The following is a 24,827-nucleotide window of genomic DNA, read 5'->3' as shown; positions in this document are numbered from 1 at the left end:
ACGTATATGTTGAATAGGAGGGGACTTACAAGGGGAGGCTACGCTCTGCTCTCCGCCGATTTTAATGAAACTTACAGGAGTTGTAGGAGATATTATGTAGTTAATACCTGTAAAGCCCTTTTTCTGAATGGGCCCTGGAAGTCAAGTTATAACCAATTATATGGGGATCTCTTCGTTAAGTAGCATTGTGATAGAGGCACTTATAAAAGTGAGCGTAGCACAGCAGATAAGACATTTCGCTGTAAGTCTCTGGATCGCTGGTTCGATCCCAATCGGTGGCAAGTTTTTTTTAAATTTATTATATTGTTTTTTTTATTCTTATATTGTTTTTTTATTGTTATATTGTTTTTTTTTATTGTTATATTGTTTTTTAAATTTTGTTGTGTAATAAATGAATAAAGAAAAAAAATAAAAGAAAGAAAATAAGAGAAACCTTTAACAATAAGAGATAATAATTATATATTATATATATATATACATATATATACAGGGTGGGGCATTTATCTTGAGACAAGATAATATCTCGATTGGAGTCGATTATTTTGAAAAAAGTTTTAGACAAAAGTTGTATGGTTTCAAGGGGGACATAAGATGGTGTTATTAGTTTGATCTTGAAGAGCCACCTGAAGGACACGCGAAGGTCAGCTCCAACTTTTTAAATGGGACACCCTATATGCTTTTGCATATTCTTGTAGCTCATCTCAAGAGCTTTCCAAAACACTATAATTAAGTTAGTTTTCATTAAGTACTTTCCAAGTTATGAGGCTTGAAATCATTTTTTAATTTTACATAAACCGTAAAATATCTTGTAAAATATTCATTTTTCGATTATTTTACCTTAATACTTTTATGTACAAAATAATGAGAGGAATCAATTGGTGTAAAGAAAAAACATAGTTATTTTTAAGAAAAAATATGTAATTGTTAATTGCAAATTACATTTTTTTTTTCGAAACAACAATGAGTTTTCTTTACACCAATTGATTTTTATATACTTTATATATATATATACATATATACTTTTATATATATATATATATATATATATATATAATTTATTATTTTTATAACTATTTAATTAATACATTTTATTCAATTTATACATATTATTTTGAATATCAATTTTAATAAATCTTTATTTATTAATATTACTTTTATAACTATTTAATTTGTAATTTAATATAAAAATAACTGAAGAAGCTAAATTAAATAAGTCAAATTCTCTTCAATACGTATATAGAATCAATATTACTTACATTTCAAGATATAAATATCGAGCTATCACGCATGTTTGGGATGATACCTTATGTTTTTTATGTTTTGAAACGTGACATTGGGTACTTTCCGATTCACACATGATGCGCATGAAGTGATGAGAAATGTATATAGTTCACATATTATACATATTATACATTTTCTATATACCATGTATGAATCGGAAAATATCTATTTATTGTGTAATGTTAAAATATGTGTACAATACACGATAACGATAGCGATATTGTTGTTAAAAATTATAAAATTGTAGTATAAGTAATATCGTGTAATATAATATATATATATATATATATATATATATATATATTATATATATATATATATATATATATATATATACTATATTACACGGTATTACTTATACTACAATTTTATAATTTTTAACGACAATATCGCTATCGTTATATATATATATTATATATATATATTATATATATATATATATATATATATTATATATATATATATATATATATATATATATATATTATATATATATATATTATATATATATATATATTATATATATATACTATATTACACGGTATTACTTATACTACAATTTTATAATTTTTAACGACAATATTGCTATCGTTATCATGTATTATACACATATTTTAACATTAAAATATATATACAATAATATTAATAATAATGATATCGTTGTTAATAAAAGTTATAAAATCGGAGCATTCATAATAATCTGCATAAGAGTAATGTAAATAAGTATATGTATGTATGCTTATTAATTTAATATAAAAATTTATTACATTATAATCTTGCAATTGATTATATATATTATAATATTAATCTAAACTTACCTCAACAAAGTCCTTAATCGTGTACTTAACGTACACTTAATCGTATAATCGTGTGTAATCCTCAATCGTGTACTTAACGTACACTTAATTGTATAATTGTGTGTAATTTTGAATACTTGATAACACTTATTACGTATTAACATTTAACCGTATCACAAACTTAATCGTTTCACAAACTGGAAATGGCACGCTCTCATCGGTAGAACGTAATTTATTGTTATCTCCTACCATATCGTGTAGTATGCATATATAGGCATAACAGACATACCATAGATCAGGGGTGTCGAAGGTCCGGCCCACGGATCAAACGTTCGACTCCCTGCCATAGATGTAGCTAGATTTACGTTTTAGAATGAGTTAAAAATATTTCTATATCTTTGATAAAACGAGAGAACCTGCATACAATACAAATTATTACAATTACATTGCAAAGAACAAATGCACAAATTGCTAACACAGTTGCAAGATAACGGCAAGATAAATATTTCGGAAAAATTTTTAAATTAAAATTTTACAATTATATATTTTTAAAATAAAACATATAGGAAATATGCAAACTATAGATAATAAACTAAACTATTCAATTTTTACTTATTTTATCCTTATAATCCTATCTTAAAAATTGTTTAAATATTACAAAATCAATTTATATAAAAAAGTAAGATTCACTTAAAGAGCTTTATTTAAAAAAAAATGAAATTTTTAATCTTCAAATCTCTAAAATATAAAACTTTTACCTATAAAGTTATAAATTTTTACTTATAAGAAATAACTATAATACATAATTAGCATCTGCTCAAAATCATTCAATTTTTTTATATGTAATTTTTTCATATAACATATTATATAATTTTTTACAAATTAATAACTCAAGTATATAATAAACATTGAGAAAATATATAAATCAATAGATACCTCATGCTATATAGTACATTACAATAAATAGAAGATGGAAATCTAGACATTTCAATCTATATATTTTTAATAAATAAAATTGTGAAAAAAGTATTATAATACTTTTAGATTTGGTATGATGCAACAAAAATATTGATTATATACGCTGTATATATAATTGTGTAATATAATAATAATGAAAAATAATAATAATGAAAAGTAATGATAATGAAAAATAATAATAATAAAAAATCTATTAGTATGATTAAGTAATAAAAAAATAAAAAACTATAAATACATTGTCGTATAAAATTATAATATATGACATGATTTAAAACATATATTGTGTTAGAATTTATTAAATGAAAAAGTTGTAGAAGACAAACGAAAATAAGTTCAATATAAACATAAAATAATTTAGTTTAATATTAATTATTTATATATTTTGATAAAATGATAAATATAAATAAAATATAAATTAATTTAAAAAAAATAAAAATTCTAAAAGTTAAAATAATAAATAAATATTTAAAATTTAAATTAAATTAATTATATATTTTAAAAAAATAAAAATATGAAACTATAGATATAAATAAACTATTCAATTTTATTATTTATCTTATAATCTATCTTAAAAATTGTTTAAATATTACAAAATCAATTTATATAAAAAAGTAAGATTCACTTAAAGAGTTTATTTAAAAAAAATGAAATTATTAATCTTCAAATCTTAAAATATAAAACTTTTATATAAAAAGTTATAAATTTTTACTTATAAGAAATAATATAATATTAATTAGAATATGCTCATAATTTGATTATTCAATTTTTTCATATTAAATTAAAACAATATAGTTTATATATTATTTTATGTATTAATATTATTTTGTGATATTTCTAAACTTTTTCATTATATATAATTACAATATATGTGTTTATTACATCATTTAATTATAATTTTATATATTGTATAAAATATTATATATTTTAGATTTGGTATGATCAACATAAAATATTTATTATATACGTTATATATAATTGTGTATATAATAATAATGAAAATATATAATGAAAAGTAATATAATGAAAATAATAATAATAAAAAATCTATTAGTATATTAAGTAAACAATAGACACAAATAAAAAAACTATAAATAATTGTCGTATAAAATTATAATATATGAATAGATTGTACATGATATTGTTTAAATTTATTATAATGAAAAAGTTGTAGAAGACAAACGAAAATAAGTTCAATATTAAACATAAAAATTTTATGTTTTAATATTGAACTTATTTTATGATAAATAATTTTATGATAAATATGATAAATAATTTATTAATTTATAAATATAATAATATTTATTTAAAAAATTAAAATAATTCTTATTTAAGGCTAATAATAAATTTAAATAATTTAATTTATTACTATAGTTTTATTTTTTATATATTTTATTCTAAAAAAATATAATTACAATTTTGATAAAAATTTATTTTAAATTTTGTTAACTTGAATTGTTGGATTTTATATTTCTGTTTCATTTAAATATGTATAACGTTGTAATTGCTATATCATTTGTGAATTCATTTTTATTTTTTTTTTTTCATTTGCAATTTTTTTGCAATTGCCTTACAATGGAATTACAATGATTTATATTGTATAGAGGTTCTTTCGTTTTCCAAGATCAAAGATATAATATTTTTAACTTACCCCAAAACGTAAGTCTAGCTACATCTATGGTAGGAGATAACGATATAAATTTTGTATCGATGAGAACTTGCCATTCCGAATTTAACTGTGATTATAAGTGTAAGTACACGATTAAGGGCCAATTTTTCCAACTTCTTGGTAAGTTTTACTCGACAAGTAGCATATTTTCGTCTTTTTTCAGATAAGTTCTAAAAAAAAGACGAAAATAGGCTACTTATCGGGTAAAATTTACCAAGAAGTTGGAACAACCGGCCCTAAGTGTAAGTAGACGATTGAAATTGTGAGCGATTAAGATTTCGCGATTAAGAAAAAAATTTTTTTTTTAAATATATAATATTCAAGAGAGAACCTGAAAGAAATACATATAAGGTCCGACATGACCTCAAATGTCATTTAAACTTAAACAAGATATGGGTACCTCTGAAAATGAAAGCTATTCAAAAAATTTTGTATCGATAAAAATTATTTATTTTAACAAAGCGCATTGGGTAGTGACCTTAATCTTGACTACGACCATATATATATATATATATATATATATATATATATATATATATATATGGTCGTAGTCAAGATTAAGGTCACTACCCAATGCGCTTTGTTAAAATAAATAATTTTTATCGATACAAAATTTTTTGAATAGCTTTCATTCTCAGAGGTACCCATATCTTGTTTAAGTTTAAATGACATTTGAGATCATGTCGGACCTCATATGTATTTCTTTCAGGTTCTCTCTTATATATATATATATATATATATGCAGTATGAATGGAAGAAATAAATAGCGCGCGCGTAGCGCGCGCCTGTATTGTTCTAGTAGTTACAAAAAGCCATCACTGGATCAGATGTATCATTTATAGATTTATCTGTCGCTTTTATTTCTGACATTATAGATTGTTGAAATAATGATAACTCATCATTCTCTTTGTTAGTATTCATACGTCGCTTCTTTCCTGCTTATAGATGTTTTAACACATGCACACATAAATATGTCATTGGGATATATACAAAATAGGAGGGATTACACTCATACCTGACATTTTAAGATTTTTTATAGCTGTATTCTTACAGCTGCTATTTGGTATATTTTTTGATATTTCAGTCTCTTCTATCTTTATCATCGAATTTACATTTTGTTGTGTTGGTAAATAATCTGCTCTAAATTTACGTTGGTTACAATAATCAACGTTTCCTTGCAAAGAACTGTCTGAAGCTCCTGTATCACTTAAATTTGGACTTGATGTTATATATCGGTTTCCTGAGAATGTACAACTTTTATTACTGTTGCTTCTGGAAGCTGTTAAACTCGTATTACTATTTAGCTTTTCTAATTGTTGCTCTATGTAACGTTTATCACTATTAGTACTGAAAGATGCAGGTGGGCTTATGTTACTAAATGTCCTAGAAATTAATTAATATAAACATATTTACTTAAAGATTATGATATCATATAATGACTATGATATTATTTACGTACTTTCTACGCATTACTGTTGGTCTTAAAAATCCTAACAGTTCAAAATATGGCCATGATACTTTAGGCTTAGCTTCAGCAGCGCTTCCACTTGGAATGTACTTTTTCTGTTCACTTAATTTTCTGACGTAAGTATCTCGTAAATTACGCCATTTAACATTCGCAGTACCTGGACGTAAATCTTAAAAAGACATTTATAACAATTTTAAAATATAAAAATATATTCTTTTTCTTCTTTAAAAATTGAACAACTTACTTAGTTTTTTATCAATCGCTGACCATAACAATTTTGTCCTGGATGGACCTCGTTTTTCATAAGGTAAAGTACTGTCCCACAATGGTGTTCGCTTAAAGACTTCATTAATTAATTCTTCCACATTTTGGACTTCGGTCAAAGTTGTTTCAATTGGTGACGATACCAAATTTGAATCATCATTGTTTGTATCCGGCAATTCACACTCATGATCGTCATCAATTGGATATTCACCACAATCTACGCAAAGTTTGAACTAAAACAAAGAAACAAATTAAATGTTACGTAAACTAATCCATTAAATAATATAGATGCAAAATGACAAAATAAACATAACCTAGATTTAAATATATTATTTTATATTAAACTTTATTAATTACCATATCGTCCTCCATTATGTAATCAAAATTACGCTTTCTGCAAGATAATGACGAACGGCGATAAATATTATTACTTTCTTTCAAAATAAGTATTAATAAACGTTTTACGTCGAGTGAATGTCTCTTCTTTTAAGCTATATATTATCCATCTCTTTTGTGACTAGACAATTGTATGACGTGCTTCTTTGTGCCTGTCGTACGAAAAAGTTAAATCTTGACAAAGTTTATCGTACGACGAACAGTATCGTACGACAAAATATCACTAAATAGAATTTCTAGAAATCTCATTCTCTTATTGGATATCGGATGTCGTGCGTCGGACATCGGAGGCAGTGTGAATCCTCCATTAGGGCATTGTGTATTATCCGCGTGCTTATCTTCTTCGCAGTGGGAACAACGAGCGCTACTTTTGCATTGAGTGTAAGAGTGGCCAAGCCGTAGACAAGACGAGCAGAAGGGGACTTTGGCCACAAAGGGGTGGACTTCATATCTGACCCAAAACAGATGGAGGTACTTGGGGAGGACCTGTCCTTTAAATGTTATAGCAATTGTTTTGGAAGGCACGTAGTTTATCTCGGAAGAGTTACTTGAATTAGAGATCTTGCGATTGAGTCTGCGCACAGAAGATATCTCAAAAGGCGAGATAATTTCTTTAATAATCTCCGCTTTGGAGAGATCAAGAGGAACACCACGAATGATTCCTTGTCTATGTGTTCTGAAAGTAGGAATGTATGCAATTAGAGATTTATCCTTAAGGATTGGATGTTTGACTAGAAAGTTAGCTGCTTTGCTGGATTTTAATTGGACGAGGATCTTGGAATATCCCATCTTTCTGATCTCAATGAGATCAAGTTTGAAAATTCCCGTGACAATCTTACCGATGGTGAGGGGATGCAGCGAGGAATTGTCTTTGGACTGTATAATAACATCAAAAGAGCCTTGAGCGTTACTTTTATATTTGTTGACCATGGAAGCCTCGGAAATAGTTAAAGATAAGTCAGTCTTTTGTAGTTTTTTAGCACCGCTTTCATTGTTTCATTCAATACTTGAAGAGGGGAAGTTCGTAGAGTTATCCGAGATGGAGGAACGTTTACGGTTAAGAGATGCTTTAATGGATGAGGAAGGGGGGTTAGGAGGGGAGGTAGAGAGGGTGTTAGAGGAGAGAGAGCCGCCTCGAACTGTCGCATTTCCACTGGGACTTACCACACTCGAGTTTTTATATGATTCCAAATCCTTTGATAGATTGACAACCGGAATCAATTCTTTGGGAACCGCACGCGGAGTGGATGCCTTTGTTACAAGGATCGACGAGTTATCCAGATCCATTGTTTCCTCGTCCGTTATGAGCCCATCGTCATCCGAGGAGGGGATGGGTGGAAACGAACTGGAAATATCGTTAAAAATTTTAACAGCAAGCTCTGTTTCCTTATTATATAGTGTAGAGTTGGAAGGGGAGTGAGGGGAAGACTGAGAAAAATGAAAAGATCCGCCAGGGTCGAGTTCCGACATTGCGGAGAGGAATGTACTGCAGCAAAAAAGATGGCGGCCGCCGCCGCATGTTGCGTGCAACACGCAAAAATGCTGTTGCGTGCGGCGTTGCGTCTGGGTCTCACTTTTAGTGACTCGAAGAAGATCCGAGCAGAGAAAGAAGCAGACAAAAGCAATTACACAAAGTTGTAAAAGAAATATTGCACTGAAAAGTGCTGATCGATCACAAGCGAAAGAAAATCGATGCGTACTGTAGGACAGATGGCGCTCGAATCCTCGTCGTGAAAACGATAACGTTCGACGATTACACGCGGTGCTTGAAAGAAGAGATTGAAATGACGCGTCAGCAGTCGTGTATACAATCTAAATTACACCAAGTATACACGATTCGCGAGACGAAAATTGCTTTGAGTCCGTACGACAACAAGGTATATCGTACCCGATACCACCGATACGCTACCGTGAGGACATTATCGGATACCGTTGTAAATAAATATATATTTCGTTTATTAATTGTATATATTTATATTGTATATATTTGTATATATATTTTGTACATAATCATGTATATATTTTTTATATATTTTATACATTTTATACATTTTATATTTATATTTTAATAAATTTTATATATTTTATATATTTTATACGCATATTTTATGATTCAATAAATGTTTACAATACATTATTTTTATGAATCCAAGAGTTGTATGATTTATCCATTCCCAACCATTTCACGTAAACCTCGTCATCCTTTTTTTGTAAAATTTTTTCCACGAGATATACGTCGGAATTGGCGACGCGTTGTAACTCGTATTCGTAGAATCCTTCAGCGACGGGATTTCCCCGCGAATCTTCGAGTATGAATGTCGCGGGATTAGTTTTCTGCACCTCGATAATCTTAAAAATTTCAGTCGTCCAATTTGGTGTAAAACCTTTTTCAAAGATGGTCTTGTATTTGCTCACGCATACCGAATCGCCTACTTTAAATTTTGCTGGAGCCGTAATTTTTACGTTGCTATACACCGTATTTAAAAGTTTTTCTGCGATCGCCGGAGTGACGTCGACAGGTCTCATACCGATGGTGCGATGTTTTCGCGTATTGTACTCTGCAATGAGTCGAGATAGTTCGTCGATCCATTTGTAATTTCCATTCAGCGTAAACATTTTCCACATATTGTTTTTTAAAGTACGATTGAATCGTTCCACGACCGAGGCTTTCATAACGGAATATATCGAGTAATGATTAATGCTGTGTTTCTTCATGAGTTTCTGCACACTCGAGTTGTAAAATTTTTTTCCTCTGTCGGTTTGAAAATTTTTCGGACACCTTTTATCGTCTCCAATAATCTTTGCGATCGTTTTGGACATTTCATTCCCACTCTTACTCTTGAGCGGTACGGCCCACGCATATTTGCTCAACACATCGATAACCGTGAGTATATATTTTTGACCCTTGTTGAGTCGAGAGTACGAACGCATGTCCACCACGTCCGCCTGTCACAGATCGTCGTATCCGCGTACAATGACGCGTCTTCGTGGAAAATTTCTTCTCGCCGGAGCATGTAAATCCTCGACTAATTGCCGTTTTTGGGAGATGTTTTTGTTCTCTCGCACGTTTGATCGAGGTATAATTAATATGCGATATTAGTATATCCGTATATCTCGCTTACTATGCCGAATCAGATGTTGCATATCTCAGCACATTCTTTATCTCATCCATCATTAATCGCAGCGTCTGTACGTTTGTTTCGAGCGCGATAATTTTTTGCTCAATTTCTCCCTTCACGTATCGTTTGTTGACGGCGTCAGTATCAGCTTCCGGTTGTGCTACGCGTTGAATCTTGCGCGACCTTGCGTCAAAGCCGGTAGTAGTCTGACAGAGAGCGTTATCACGAACGTAATTTCTCAATAATCCATTCCATTCATAGTACAAATTGTTCGACGTTCCCAACGATAATTTATTATCCAAATTTATTAATCGACATTTCGGTATCGAGAACATTGATCGAATGACACGTATCGCCGATGCATAGTTTAATTTATAATAATGCCAGCCTCGCGAAGTTCTTCGATAATTGACAAGATTTCATTGTCGTGAGCATTGTTGCCGGTTCGACGCAAGGCGTCCAGCAATCGCAAACGATCCACCAATTCGTTGGGATCGTTCCAATGCATGTAATCGATCATGTTGTCGCTTAGCGTCATGGTGCGCGGCGCGTCTATACCTCTTCCCACCTTTCTCAGGGAATAATGGCGCAATTATATATTTGTACTTGTACCCTTTATTAGCTTTAATAGGATTATTAACTTTGTTGTCGCGCTTATGCGCATTTGTTATATTTAATATACTTTGATGTTTATATAAATCGTCTCGAGTATATTTTTTATGATTGGGAAATTTTTTAAAAATCAAATCGTAGATACCTTCGGTTCCCTTATATTTTATTCCATCGATAATTATATTATCTTCCTTGTCCACATCGAAACATTTATCACCGAGCATCATTCCTTCGTTGGTAAATTTAACACCATAAACGTAATCCATACTCTTATTTTTATCAACACTCATAATATCTCCTATATATTTTTGCGCCAGTGGACCTAAATGCTCTCGGAACGTTTTCTGACCTTCGGACGTTTCTAATTCGTGTTGGACCGATGTTACAAACGAATCGGGCGTGGTCTCGTAAATTTCTTCGACGGACGTGGATAGTATTGTTTGACGTGGTTGTTACTTTTATCGGAGTAGAAACAGTAGCCATATTAGAAAATTGCTTCCTTCGCTTTGATCGATTCGATGTTGAATATATCGGTGAATCGTTTATCGGCATATTTATCCGTGCTCGCTTTATTCCTTGCTTTGACTCTTTTATTTTTCCTCATGCTTCTCTCCAAACGTCAAACTCAACGGTTCGATTTTTGACGCATCAGATTCCACAGTATTTTCAACAAGCTGTTTTAAAGGCTCGGTGATCGGCTTAAATTGCCTTTCCAATATGATATCTTCCTCCATTTTATCAGTTTTCAAAGCGCGATATTTTTTGCGAATCGATTCGCTCGTTTTTGCAATCTCTGTCGCAATCTTTTCACGATCGCCGTTCATGATGCTCGATCGATGTGTCGATGACGACTGATCGCTTTACTGCATCGCGAAATCATTAAATCCTCTTCTATATCGTCCATTGATCAATGTACTATCTTTATCAATGACTACGAAGCGACTACCATATTTGCGTTGTCAACATTTCTGACACAATGCACAGAAATCGTCGTAAGACATGTCGGTATTCACGTGATCGTTGTACACGTGTTTCAAGTTTGTGCCGACGCGACAATGCGACGATAATTACTCGACGATTGCAAGCAGTTTTTTGTCGTAGTAGGTTGCGGTAGGTTAAGGTACTACTGGCGCTATCGAACGCAATCATGTGTTCGATTGAAAAATGCGGTAAACATAATAAACATTTAACATATTAATATTATTACTACCGCAATCTACTATAACAAAAAACTGCTTGCAGTCGCCGAGTAATTATCGTCGCATTGTCGCGTCGTGTAGTAACGTGTCTGTGCGTGTTTCTTTTATCGAGTGATTTTTAATCGCCACAGTTATTATTCGACAGTGATTAATAGTGATTAGTGATAGAGACATTAGTAAATTTCTCGTCTCGTCGAGTGAATAAATGTGATTATGTTAAAGTTTATAAAAGAATGCAGTTCATGAAAGAAGAAAAACTTTCAGTTAATAATTTAGTGTGGATTTCTGTCTTGTGCAACGTGATATCTACGTTAAATTTGAGAACGCACGATCTATCGGAAAATTCATTTCTTCTTCAAGCAATTACAGCAATACATCAGAAGTCATCGAACAAGGTAATAATAACTATTTTTTGACGTTATGTGAAAACGGATCTCGGGAAGGACAGAGGGACAGTGTGTCAAAGAAAATTCGTGAAAAGAGAGGGGTTTTTAGTGGGTAGGGAGTACCGAATTGGTAATTTGACTTGGTACTCGAGTCCCACATAACTCACTGGATCGACCGTTGGGTATGCATAAAATGCATTTTCCCCTCTCTCGTAAAAAAAAAAAAAAAATACAGGTGAGTGAGCGAATAAAAGAGAGAGAGAGAGAGAGAGAGACAGACAGCAGACAGAGAGAGAATGTATGTGTTCGCATGTGTGTCTGTATATGAATAGCGACCAGCTGATCACAGCAGGCGCCCCGCGTAAGCGCCTGCGTCTGACGTTGAATCGCGTCACCCTTGTCTGCCTTTTGTATCCGACCCATCATACGTTAACTACTTTCTTTAATAATTCGAAAACTAAGCTTCGGATGAAATTTTGCAAAAGGAAAAATCGTCTTAGAATTGACTCAACAATGTGTCATTTCACAAACACAGGGGTTATTTTGAATCACCCTGTATAATAGTTGGTAAATTATATTTTTTGCATTCACTCTTTACAACCGGCTCCGGAAAATTTACAATAACAATGCTGTTTGCCATTGCATTCACGTTCTCAAAATTGTAAACTTTTTCATAAGGTGTCAGACATCGCGTTGATATGGATGGAGAATATGGTTGTACAGATTTATCGAAAGCATAAATTTTAGAAGATATTTCATACGACCTTCTTATTATTATCTTTTCAACATATTCGGCTGCATTTACGCTTTTGAGACTTGCATATTTCTTTTTCAAAACGTATATATATTGAAGTACGTCGTAAATATTCAATTCAAATGATAAAATGTAAATGTTTGTTTTGTCAATCGTCATAGATTAAAATAGCATAATATTATCACTTATGTTTTCCTTGTGTAAAATTGTATTGCACATAGAAATGTTAATGTCTGTCACAAATATGTAATCAGCACTTAACCAGTCAATTAACGGCTCCTCATTATTCATGTTATCAATTATCATATCACTAAACAAATGATCATGAAATTTTGAAAGGCAAAAAGATGCATTTATCCAAACAATTTGCTCGATTTTTCCATGGAGATGAGTTTTCATCATTTTTAAATCATGTTCTCTCCTCGTCCAAATATGTGATATATAATATAAAATTCTAAAAAAATATGTAATTATTTTACTCATAAAACATTATTCTAACAAAAACAGAAACTTATGAAGTAAAAATTCGAAATTCTTATAATTATATAATAACTTATTGTAATTATATAATAAGTTATTATATAATTATAAGAATTTCGAGTTAATCTTATAATCTCATAATCTTATAATCTCATAATCTTATAATCTTATAATCTTATAATTATATAATAACTTTATATTAACATTTATAATAACTTATTATACTTTTTACTTGATTTTAATTATAAAACCACTAAAATTATAAAAAAATTACAAATTTGCATAAATCTTTAATGGAAAATTATTTTTTGAGGTAAATGGTAGTAAACGTACCCCATAGACGGTGATACATTTAAATAGTTGATAAGACTGAGAATCTCATTAAATTTAATTATGCCATTTTCCCACATTGTTAAACAAACGTCAAACTTTGTTAAACAAACGTCAAACTTTACAATATAAGAGTAGATTAAATCATCATAGGTGAAATATAGATTCCTTGCTACCCAGTTAATGCAGAGATTATGTAGAGTATTATCAAAGCTATTTTTGTGATATTATTTTCATTAATCTTCAATGTCATTAGGTTTCCTCTGTCACCCCAATAAATTCTATGTTCTTGTATCAATAAGCGACATTTACTACTAATCTGAAAAAAGGAGCCAATTATAATTCCATAGTAAAAAATTTTACTTGAGATTTCTAATTTTATAGTTATTACTACTATAATGTTGATAATAATAAACTTGTGCATAATAATAATAACTTTAACTTTATAATTAAAAACAATTTATGATAATTAGAACTGTTTTTTTATCAATATATGTACATTTTAAAATTTACGAAATTTACGAAATTAATAATGTTTAAATCCAAGTCCCATATTTCGATCTTCCTTGTAAGTAATAATATAGGTATTGAATTTTCATGTATAGTCGACACATTGATTAAATCCGTGTAAGAACCAGCAACAATTTTAGTATGCGCACGTACTCGAAAATAATATGTCGTGTTAGATGTTAGATTGTGCACCGTGTGCTCCAATTTTATAGTTGTGATATTTTTATCGTCGCAGGTTTAAATCTCTTTTAAATCCTCGATGAAAAAACATTGCATTGTGTACCCTTGTATTATTTCATCGGTAAAGTTAGGTTGGTTCCATCTGTAAAAGAATAACATTTCAGTCTTTTTATATCTAGTAAAATAATAGTAAATTTAACGTTTTTATGTGTCTATGTCGTTAAATTTAAGAAAAGGAGACACAAATGAAAGAATACAAACTGAGAATTTAGATTCTTTACCTCAATGTCACAAAAACGTCGTCTACTTTTTCAGTGAATTGACTGTCGAATTGTACAAATGCTCTGAGAGATGTTAGTTCAAACCGCTTTCTAGAGATTTTAAGATCGTATGTATTAATTATATATAAAGTAAGTAATTATATATAAGGTTAAGTGGATTATCTCAGTACATCAGAAAAAAAACAATTTAATGTGAAAATAAAGGAGGAGAAAAAATAAATGTACTCTACAAAATATATATGGAAATTAGCACAATATTGATCTTTAAAAAAATAATATAATAATTTTTTGCGTCATTTAAGATTTAGAAAAGTAATTGTTAATCGATGGCAAAAATGAATAAATAACTTTTAATAAGATGACAAGTATTTTTCGATAAATTCCTATAGCTTAAGAAATCAAAAGTATAATATTTGCAACTGCTTCGAAACGAAGCAAATTAATAAAATTGACTTTACCTTAAATCATGACAATTTTTATGTACAATGTTATGTTGTTTATATCATGCTTTTCTATTTCTTTTTTAGATGGAATAGAATTTATATTCTTCTCACTACTAAAAGATATTTTTAAATCTGATTTCCACTTTCTTTTGAATTTAAATTATATTTACACTTTTTCGTCAGATATTTTGTTATTAATGTTTTATGTATTTTTCTGCAACTTACCGATAAATTCTGGGATGATAGAAATATTCGCAAGTGTAACTTCATAAACTTCTCGCTTATTTCTTGCAGTACTATTAGAATGACTCCGGTTAGATTTGAAATTTAGTATATAATGATCACTTTTCTCGAACATTGAAATATCCTTCATAAAATATAACATACGACAAAAATTAGGTGAATATCGTTGAAGCGGTTGTTTCTGGTGTTTTTAATGTTAAATTATGTAAATTATAAATTTAAAGGAAAAATTGCCATTCATTTTTTGTTTGCTTAATAATACCGATTTGATATATACCATTCCTAAATGAAATAAATTGAATGTGATGTTGTTTCATTCATATCATAAAATTTATTTTTTATTTATTTTTTTAAGGCATCTTGTATATCAAACATAACTCATGTCAAAAATAAAATCAATCAATAGGTTAATGAGAGTTAATAGGATTTATAACAGCTTTTAGCAAGTAGTACAAGCGAAAATGTAGCTGTTTGCAATTATTAAAATAATTTTGTTTAACGATTTGATTCTTTCTCACGATAGGTTAGTTAACTCTTCTCAATTTTATCGTAACTCAAATTTCTTTTCAAAAGTTTGCCGATATTACTAAAGTTTTATTAATGTTTGTACTTCAAGAATAAAAAGGTTAAAAATATTATTTCTTTACAGTTATTAAGTATTAGTCTTAGAAATTATATAAATTCTTTATTTTTAACCTTGTCAAGTATTTTCTCTATTGTCGTAATATTTTTAACATAAACAAATCCTGGAAATGATAGAATAAACCGATAGTATAAATAATATATAATGCCTCTATAAAAATATGTGGACATAATTGTATATAAATGGATATATGCACAATGAAAATTAATAAATTCTAGTCATTGTTATTGAATATATTGTCGATTGAAATATTAGCGTTAATAGATACAACTTGAAGAATGTTATGTAGAATTAGACAAATTTTCTATCTCGATATTTAGTAGCTGTGTGCCATTATATAATTATTCTTAACACAAAGAAATGATGCTATCTTTCTAGTAAATTAATTTCATAAAATAAAATAATTTACATTAGTATAAAGCTTACTATATATCAATAAATATTATTATATATATCTAGGAAAATAAGGAAATTTTAAAAATTAAAGACAAATAACAGAAAAATCTGATAAAGTGCTATCATATGTATATAATAATGTAGATAGTACAAATATAATAACAGATAATAGACAGAAAACTTCATTAATTTTAAAAATTGTTATTTTTAGTAATAATAAATATATATATATATATATATATATATATATATATATAGAAAAAGAGAGAAAGAGAGAGACAAAATAATACAGTCGAATTTTAAAACACCGTTTTAGTTAAATTTAATATACTATATAACATCTATTTGTAAAAAAAATTTCGAAACTTTATCCATCTTTTTTTGCAACATCGTAAATACATTTTTCTTTCTGAATTGTTTTATTTTATCTTATCTTATTATAGAATATATAATTCATTATCATTCATTTTTAGTTAAACTACTAACTGCAATAACATTCAATTGTTTCTTAATCAAGCGAAAAATATCTCTTACCTGCGTGAAATTTAAATCCGAACACATGGAAACACTTTCTTCCTGGATGTTTGAAGTAATATAATCCTTCGGCGTAATAGTTGCCTCTGTCAGTACTAAACCTTTCAATAAAACACATAAAATTGTTCCAAACATAATTTGCATTTTTCATAAACGTTTGCACTCAATCAATTTCCATTGAATCCTGAATTAGTTGTTTTTCTCACTCTACTAATTCTGATGTGTTAATCTAATTGATATTAATTCATATATATATATATATATATATATATATATATATATGTATATATACCCACACAGCACAAATGACTGTTTGTCGACTAATAGTCGACTTTTTTCAGTCGACTTAAAGTCAGCTGTTAAAGTCGACATTTAGCCGACTATTTCCAGGATGATTTTTGTCGACTTTAAATTGTCGACTTTAAGTCAACAATTTAAAGTCGACAAAAATTATACTAGAAATAGTCGGCTAAATGTCGACTTCGAAAGTCAAAAGTAGTGCGCGCGTGACATGCGATCGCCGCGATTTCATCCTGTCGATCGTCTCTGTGTGTGTGTGCCCATTGTGCCTCCCGCGTGCCGGCTTTTTGTTCCAACTGTGCAATATTTATCAAGGTAATGTTCTTCTTTCATAATTAATATTATAGCATAAAATATTAAAGGATATCAGAGATATATAGTATATACATATGTAAATTTTATATGTAATAATTCGTGATATGTACAATTATGTACAAGTGAGGTTAGAATCGTCTTCTTTCTTCTCTATTGAGTTTCCGTGTATCTGTAATTAGTAACAGTATTTTTATTTTCAGCTTATCTTGTGCAATAGAGGCGGTGCTAATTCTGCAGTCTTATTGTTAGCCGAAACAAAATATCTGCATGAAGCAGTACGAAAGACGAAGCGCCGGCGAATTTGATTATTGACTATTGAGCGAAGCAGCACGTACGATACATAATCAAGGTAATTTACATTTCTAATTTTTTATTTAAATAATTTGAAAACACAATATAAATAACAAAGTGCCGTAACGGTCATTGCTAGATCTTAGTATTGATATTTATTGTGTGATTGTATATACCTTTTTAAGAGTTCACTAAACTGCACGCCAAATATGTTTTTAATCATAACAGCTCCAAGTTGAATTAATAGTAATATCACTTTATTTATTTGAAAATCAATTTAATAATTAATGATGCTAACTTGCATCGAAATGTGAAAACTCATCCTCCCCCCTAAAAAAAACTGTAAAGAAATATCGGTGAAGGGTTTAATAATGTACCTTATGCACTCACATAAATACACACATACACATTCATATATATGTATTGTTTTTTTAATGTCATATTTCAGAATGACGTTCTACGTTTTGCTTTATAACAATTACTGTGTAACAGTACCAATAATTTGGATTAACTTTGAACAGTCTTCTTTTAAAATGCCTGCGACAAAAAATCTTACTCAATCTTGTCGGAAGCAATTGTCACCACATGATGATTGGAACGAATTTAAATTTCATAAACATTTTGGTCCGTATGGTACGTTTTTTATCTCATATTTATATCTATCATTTATATTTTATTAAAATGTAAAATTCATATTAATGCAAAAATGTTACAGATATCTACTTAAGTGCACGGTCAGTTGAACAAGCAGTAGCCCAAATGTCTACATCAGATGACAATATTGTCTTACAGGAAGAAACAAAGAATATTGCGAAAAAAAGATTGATTAAAGCCCGAAAATTTTATGGCGACACATCGAATGAAGGTATGTATGCTACATTTTTACTCTTAGGCTGCGCACAATGGAAGAAATATTTGGGACAGAAATTAAACATTATTTCATGTGTATTTCTTATCAAGTATCAGCCGAATATGAGTTGCGTCGACTAATATCAATAGCCTAATGGATGATCTTTAGGCAATCGACATTACTTAGCGCAGTTCAAACTCGATACTTGATAAAAAGTATGAGCAAAATATTTGATTCCTGTTTGTAATATTCTCTCCATTGTGCGCATCTTAGGCGTTCTATTATACACTGTGAGCGTCCGACATCAATAGTGCACGCTTAGCATTTTTTTATGTTTAGATTGATTGTGATACTTATAGTACATTTATTCTAAGAGTTCATAGAAAATATTTATAGAGACTTTATTAAGATTGGATTCCACTTTCAGTGTATCTTTTAATAGATTACAAAAAATATGCTCTATAGACTTTAAGCACTTGCAGTGAATATTGGAACTTAATCTTAAGAAAGACTAGACATTATAGATTGGGTTCCAGTGTTCACCACAAATGCTCAAACTTTATAGAGCACACTTTCTGTAACCTCTTAAAAAATATACACTGAAAATAGGACCCAATTTTAATGAAGTAGTATGATATTTCATTGTTGTCAATTCTTTTAATAATGCTAAATGATTCTCTTGCTTTGTTTCGGAATGCAAGTTAATATAATAATTTTGTTAATTTTTTAGATGAACCAAAAAAGAAGAAAATTATAAAATTCCCGTCGAATTACATTCCAGAAAGTGGAAAGAGTGTTTCTCAATTATCAAGCCAGCCGATTAATGAATCATCGACAATTACTAACCTAGGTTTGTCATTTATGTATGCATGTAATACAACATACAGAGTATTCCCAAATTAAATGTTAAGGCTTCGGGAGCGTGTGGCGGATCGAAAAACTAATGCAAAAAGTTCTGTAGAGATTTGCTCGTGTTTGCTTTGTTTTGGAGAAAATTACTAAAACAAAAAGAAATTATTTAAACACCTTTTCTTTTTTACTATTTTCCAAAACAAAGCAAAAGCGAGGAAATCTCTACAGGACTTTTTGTTTTTATCTTTCCCCTAAATGTCCTTGACATCTTGATGTTTAATTTAGGAACACTGTATAAATGATCAAATCTCTTATAGCGCTTTCGAGTGCAATGGGTTCTAACTTGGTTCATGACGGATTAATGACGTTACATGCTCTATTTTATGTTTTCATTGGATAATTCCAACATGTGACGTCATTATTCTGACTCGGGTTGGATTAAAACCCACTGTACTCGAAAGCACTATTATTGTCAGTTAGAAAGTTGTAAATGTATACATTTGTACATGTATGTATATTTATGTGTAGCATGCGGATCTATTAAAGCAAACGACGAGGCTTTAACCAACGTGCCAACCAAAAGTGTCAACGATATTAATGAACCTGAGATCAGTGATGAAATATTGGAAACTAATTTTGTAGACGTAAACTCATTAGATTCATACGAAGATGAGTCATCATGTAGTGACACAGGTACATTGATATTTATACATTGAATACGGAATATATTTTTGTATGAATAAAGATTTGTTTTGTTTAAAAAAAAAAATCAAAATAATTTTGTATATGCAAACATAAATACTGTCGTAAATAAATTGTTATATATCTTATTATCATTTATTTTTTTTGTTTATTGAGTAAAAATACGAACAATTTAAATAAAAATCTTATATTTCTCTTGCTTTTCAGAAATGCAAAAAATGACACACGAGAAGCAAGAAAGTCGAAAAGTTGTAAAAGGTAGGTTTCAAATTATTATGTCATCAATCTTATTAAATATCCTATTCTTCCCTCCGTATCTCTTGCTGCTCTTGTATCTTAATGAAAAATCCTCTTTTCCTTTCTTCAGATTTAATATATACCTCTTTCTTGTTTTTCTTGATAATTCTATGAAACTACTTCCAGCAGTTTATAGGAATATTTTCATCTATTATTTCTTTTTCCTATATTTATTAATGTACTTCCATGTACTTCCACATACGTCCAACATCTTCCTTTCTCGTTAGCTATTATTTTAAATTGACCATCCTTGATCTTTAGTTTTGCTTATCAATATTTGGCCTTCTTTATAAATTTCTCCTTAGATTATCTTGATTCCCCATCTTTTTTCTTCTTTCCTTATCAAACCTCCTTTTAGTCCATAATAGAACTATTTCCTATTCTGCTATTTTTGTTAAGTATTTATTAATTGTAATGTAATAATTGTAATTGTAGTAATGATTTCTCTTTTCATTCTTTTCTTTTGTTTTATTGCCAAAATAAAGCTCTACACAAATTTATCCGATAATTTATCTATAATGTTCCATTTGTATCACTGCAATGCCAATAATGTAAACGATATATTTCTTTCAATTACAGGGAACGTAACAGCTCGACCAACAATTGTATCACAACTGATTATTCTTCCTTCCACGAGCAATGATGACACTAATGTATTAAATATAATACAAAATAAAGAAAATATTGAAAATAATTCAATGACATTGGAGCATTCATTTTGTTGTGGTAAGTTTTATTTCATTTTGTACTATTATATGTAATTATTATACAGGCTGTATCAGAGCGACCGTAACAGCAGTTTTTTGAGGAACCTAAGCATTTGAGAGAAAAATGTTTCGTACAAAAGTTGTAGGGCTTAAAATAATCTATTTGACGATCGTATCAGTTTGACTTTGAATAGCACCGTCAAGGTCGCATAAAAAATACTTTGAATTTTTTAAATGGAAATCCCCATTTTTTTATTGCATATTCTTGTAGCTTACCTCGAGAGCTTTTCAAAACACTATAATAAAATATTTTTCTCTTAAGTACTTTTCGAGTTATGAGACTTGAAATCACTTCTTAATTTTACATAAACCGTAAAATATCTTGTAAAATATTAATTTTTCGATTATTTTACTTTAATATTTTTATGTACAAAATAATGAGAGGAATCAATTGGTGTAAAAAAACATAATTAATTCGAAAAAAAAATGTAATTCGCAATTAATTAAATTTTTTTTCGAAACAATTATGTGTTTTCTTTACACCAATTGATTCCTCTCATTATTTTGTACATAAAAATATTAAAGTAAAATAATCGAAAAATTAATATTTTACAAGATATTTTACGGTTTATGTAAAATTAAGAAGTGATTTCAAGTCTCATAACTCGAAAAGTACTTAAGAGAAAAATATTTTATTATAGTGTTTTGAAAAGCTCTCGAGGTAAGCTACAAGAATATGCAATAAAAAATGGGGGTTTCCATTTAAAAAATTCAAAGTATTTTTTATATGACCTTGACGGTGCTATTCAAAGTCAAACTGATACGATCGTTAAATAGATTATTTTAAGCCCTACAACTTTTGTACGAAACATTTTTCTCTCAAATGCTTAGGTTCCTCAAAAAACTGCTGTTACGGTCGCTCTGATACACCCTGTATATTCAGTAATTGAATAATGAATGTCATTCAATAATTGAATGTAGTAATTTTACACACTTAGTAAAATAGAAAAGGCAATTGGTTATAGCTGGATCTCGGCGCTAATATCTTATTATGCAATTTTATATACATCTTCAAGATCAAACTGCACATCGAATAAATTTGAGATCCTCGAAAAGCTATAACTAGAATGAGAACAATATCGCGATATTATCACGATTTTTACTGGAGGTGTTATTTTTTGAAACAAAATTCTTCACTTGCAATATTTTAAATAAGAGGGGTTTTATTAGATAGTTGTTATCATTATTATCTAATCATCAATTTAATCTCTTGGTACTATTCTTCTTGTTTTCAACCTATAACTGTATCAAGACCAAATATTTGTTCGGCGCGCAGTTTGATATATGTAACGATATATGTAAAATCACAATATAATATATTAAATAACATAAATTTCAGTTGCATTTTTGCAGGTTAATTTTTAATTATTTACTTTTAAATATTTCTTTTGTTGTATAGAAAAATGCCGCAAAAATTACTTGGTCAAATTTGTGACAATTGAACGAAAACTCAATCGGATCATTCATTTTCTAGAAAATGAAAATAATGTAACGAATAACGGAATGAAATAGAACAAGACGATGTGTCGTTGTTACCAAATTTTCCTCTCACTACAGTTGAATAAACAGAAATGTTCAATAACAGATTGGAAGATATTAATGTTCGGCGACAATTTGTAAGTATCTTGTCACATTAATTAATTGTAATTATACAAATTAAAGCCTATGATAACAGTAAGCTAATGTTAATATTTAGAAAAAAAAAATAAATTGAAGAAATTGTGCAATAAAATAATAAATGTATTATATAATATATAAAAATATATAAAAATATTGTTTTTATTTATTACAGATGAAAAAAATGGCGCGGTTTGACGGGGATACCGTAGCCAAACTTGTAAAAAATATAATGTTGGAAACTATCGGATATGAAGTTGCGGCAGCGTACACGTGGACAGGCCAAAAAAAAAAAGATTATCATTCAAAACAACGAAACTGGCTGACACAATAATTGGTATATAATTTTAACATTTTTCTTCATTCTTTGTAGTCGCACTGAACTGTATTTAAACAAACTTTTTTTTAACATTAAATACAATTCAGATGAGAATTTTTCTAGAACTACTTCATGTCATGTTAACATGTATTTTAACATGATCCAATTATTATGTTTGTAGCAATTATTTTGAAGAAAAAGGATACTACTACAATTACTGAAGTGGAAAGATGTATTCAAGAGTGGTTGAGACGATCCGGCAACAGAAAGCGAGGCTTAAACAAGTAAATATATTGTATGTACCTGATATGTTAAATTTGTCATTTTCTTTGGAAACTATTAATTTTATATAATATTAATATATAACATAAAACATTGATATTTTGTATTGAATAAAACTTAATCTTCGACCCATGGGTGCTGGGACTGTCTTCTTTCGAGAACAGAGTCCGCGTTGATTGACGCTCTTGATCAAGCTTCAATCAATGGGTGCTGGGACTGTTCTCGAAAGAGGATAGAGTCCGCATTGATCGACGACCAAGGTTAATCTTCGATCAATGGGTGCTGGGACTGTCTTCTTTCGAGAACAGAGTCCGCGTTGATTGACGCTCTTGATCGAGCTTCAATCAATGGGTGCTGGGACTGTTCTCGAAAGAGGATAGAGTCCGCATTGATCGACGACCAAGGTTAATCTTCGATCAATGGGTGCTGGGACTGTCTTCTTTCGAGAACAGAGTCCGCGTTGATTGACGCTCTTGATCGAGCTTCAATCAATGGGTGCTGGGGCTGTTCTTGAGAGAGGATAGAGTCCGCATTGGTCAACGACCAAAGTTAATCTTCGAAACTGGACTTGGAAACAATAAAAGTAAGGTAGAGTCCAAGGTAGAATAAAAATTCTCGCAATTCTGTTGTTTTCCAACGTCTCAATTCATCCAGAGAACGTGATTTTCAGATCAAACTCCTTCGGTACCTACTTTGTACATTGCAATTAATTTTTCCAAGTCTATTATAAGTTTGCTTTCACTTTGATGTTTGATAATTACTTATCCATAACTGCAATACTTTTTTCATCCTAGACATGACATATCAAGTACATATAATTTAAAGAGAACTGTGTAACATTAGCAGTTGTATTAACTCGAAAGGAGATATAACCAGTATGACGATTTTGTGATTGTAATAAGTACCTAATTCTTGTATACTTTCCACATCCAAAAAATCTGTTATGTGCAATTTATTTAAATATAATTATATATGCTTGTTATAATTCTAACAAGCATATATAACTATTATTTTCTAAAAAAAATAATTTAAAAACAATATATATTCTATTTATATATATCCTACAAAGCAGGAATATTCTCTAATATTTTATTCTTCGGTCTTTAAAATTCTATTTTTTCTCTTTCAACATTGCTCAGAAACATATATTTATATATAATTAGATCTCTTTGACGTACATCCAAGTAAGCTCTGTTATAAGTGGAAGTATTTATGCGAGATAATGAGACTAATAATATTATTTATTGTTAGAGAAAACGCTACGTAGATATGTTC

The 24,827-nt window shown here is 29.4% G+C and overlaps 2 protein-coding genes and 1 long non-coding RNA gene across 6 annotated transcripts; 1 reads left to right on the top strand and 2 right to left on the bottom strand.

Annotated features, from left to right (window-relative positions):
• Positions 1-5,641: 5,641 nt before the first annotated feature.
• Positions 5,642-6,963, bottom strand: LOC105252749. 2 transcript variants are annotated; one of them, XM_011260300.3, is made up of 4 exons: positions 6,812-6,963; positions 6,435-6,687; positions 6,182-6,359; positions 5,642-6,105 (listed from the first exon to the last, which is right to left on the bottom strand). In XM_011260300.3, exons 1-4 carry the CDS (start codon positions 6,824-6,826, stop codon positions 5,697-5,699), a joined length of 855 nt encoding a protein of 284 aa, XP_011258602.2. In that variant the 5' UTR covers positions 6,827-6,963; the 3' UTR covers positions 5,642-5,696. The 2 variants fall into 2 exon arrangements, with proteins under 2 accessions (XP_011258602.2, XP_025270688.1); XM_025414903.1 differs by having other exon boundaries at positions 5,642-5,962.
• A 7,406-nt stretch (positions 6,964-14,369) lies between these two features.
• On the bottom strand, positions 14,370-15,479 carry LOC112639802. The gene is made up of 3 exons (XR_003123692.1): positions 15,370-15,479; positions 14,702-14,791; positions 14,370-14,562 (listed from the first exon to the last, which is right to left on the bottom strand). It is a non-coding gene; the product is annotated as an uncharacterized LOC112639802 (long non-coding RNA).
• Positions 15,480-17,256: 1,777 nt separating this feature from the next.
• LOC112639799 lies at positions 17,257-22,950 on the top strand. Of its 3 annotated transcripts, none has more exons than XM_025414914.1 (9): positions 17,257-17,575; positions 17,776-17,924; positions 18,315-18,490; positions 18,582-18,731; positions 19,447-19,566; positions 20,097-20,261; positions 20,478-20,528; positions 21,147-21,293; positions 22,734-22,950. In XM_025414914.1, exons 3-9 carry the CDS (start codon positions 18,316-18,318, stop codon positions 22,844-22,846), a joined length of 921 nt encoding a protein of 306 aa, XP_025270699.1. In that variant the 5' UTR covers positions 17,257-17,575; positions 17,776-17,924; position 18,315; the 3' UTR covers positions 22,847-22,950. The 3 variants fall into 3 exon arrangements, with proteins under 3 accessions (XP_025270699.1, XP_025270697.1, XP_025270698.1); XM_025414912.1 differs by having other exon boundaries at positions 18,315-18,499; XM_025414913.1 differs by lacking the exon at positions 17,257-17,575 and adding an exon at positions 17,650-17,702 and having other exon boundaries at positions 18,315-18,499.
• The last annotated feature ends 1,877 nt before the right edge of the window (positions 22,951-24,827 follow it).

The sequence above is a fragment of the Camponotus floridanus genome, unplaced genomic scaffold (assembly GCF_003227725.1).
Source record: "Camponotus floridanus strain SB8 unplaced genomic scaffold, Cflo_v7.5 scaffold90, whole genome shotgun sequence".
Lineage (NCBI taxonomy): Eukaryota > Metazoa > Arthropoda > Insecta > Hymenoptera > Formicidae > Camponotus > Camponotus floridanus.
The sequence above is the reverse complement of the archived record's forward strand: the minus strand, read 5'-3'. Positions and strand labels throughout refer to the sequence as shown.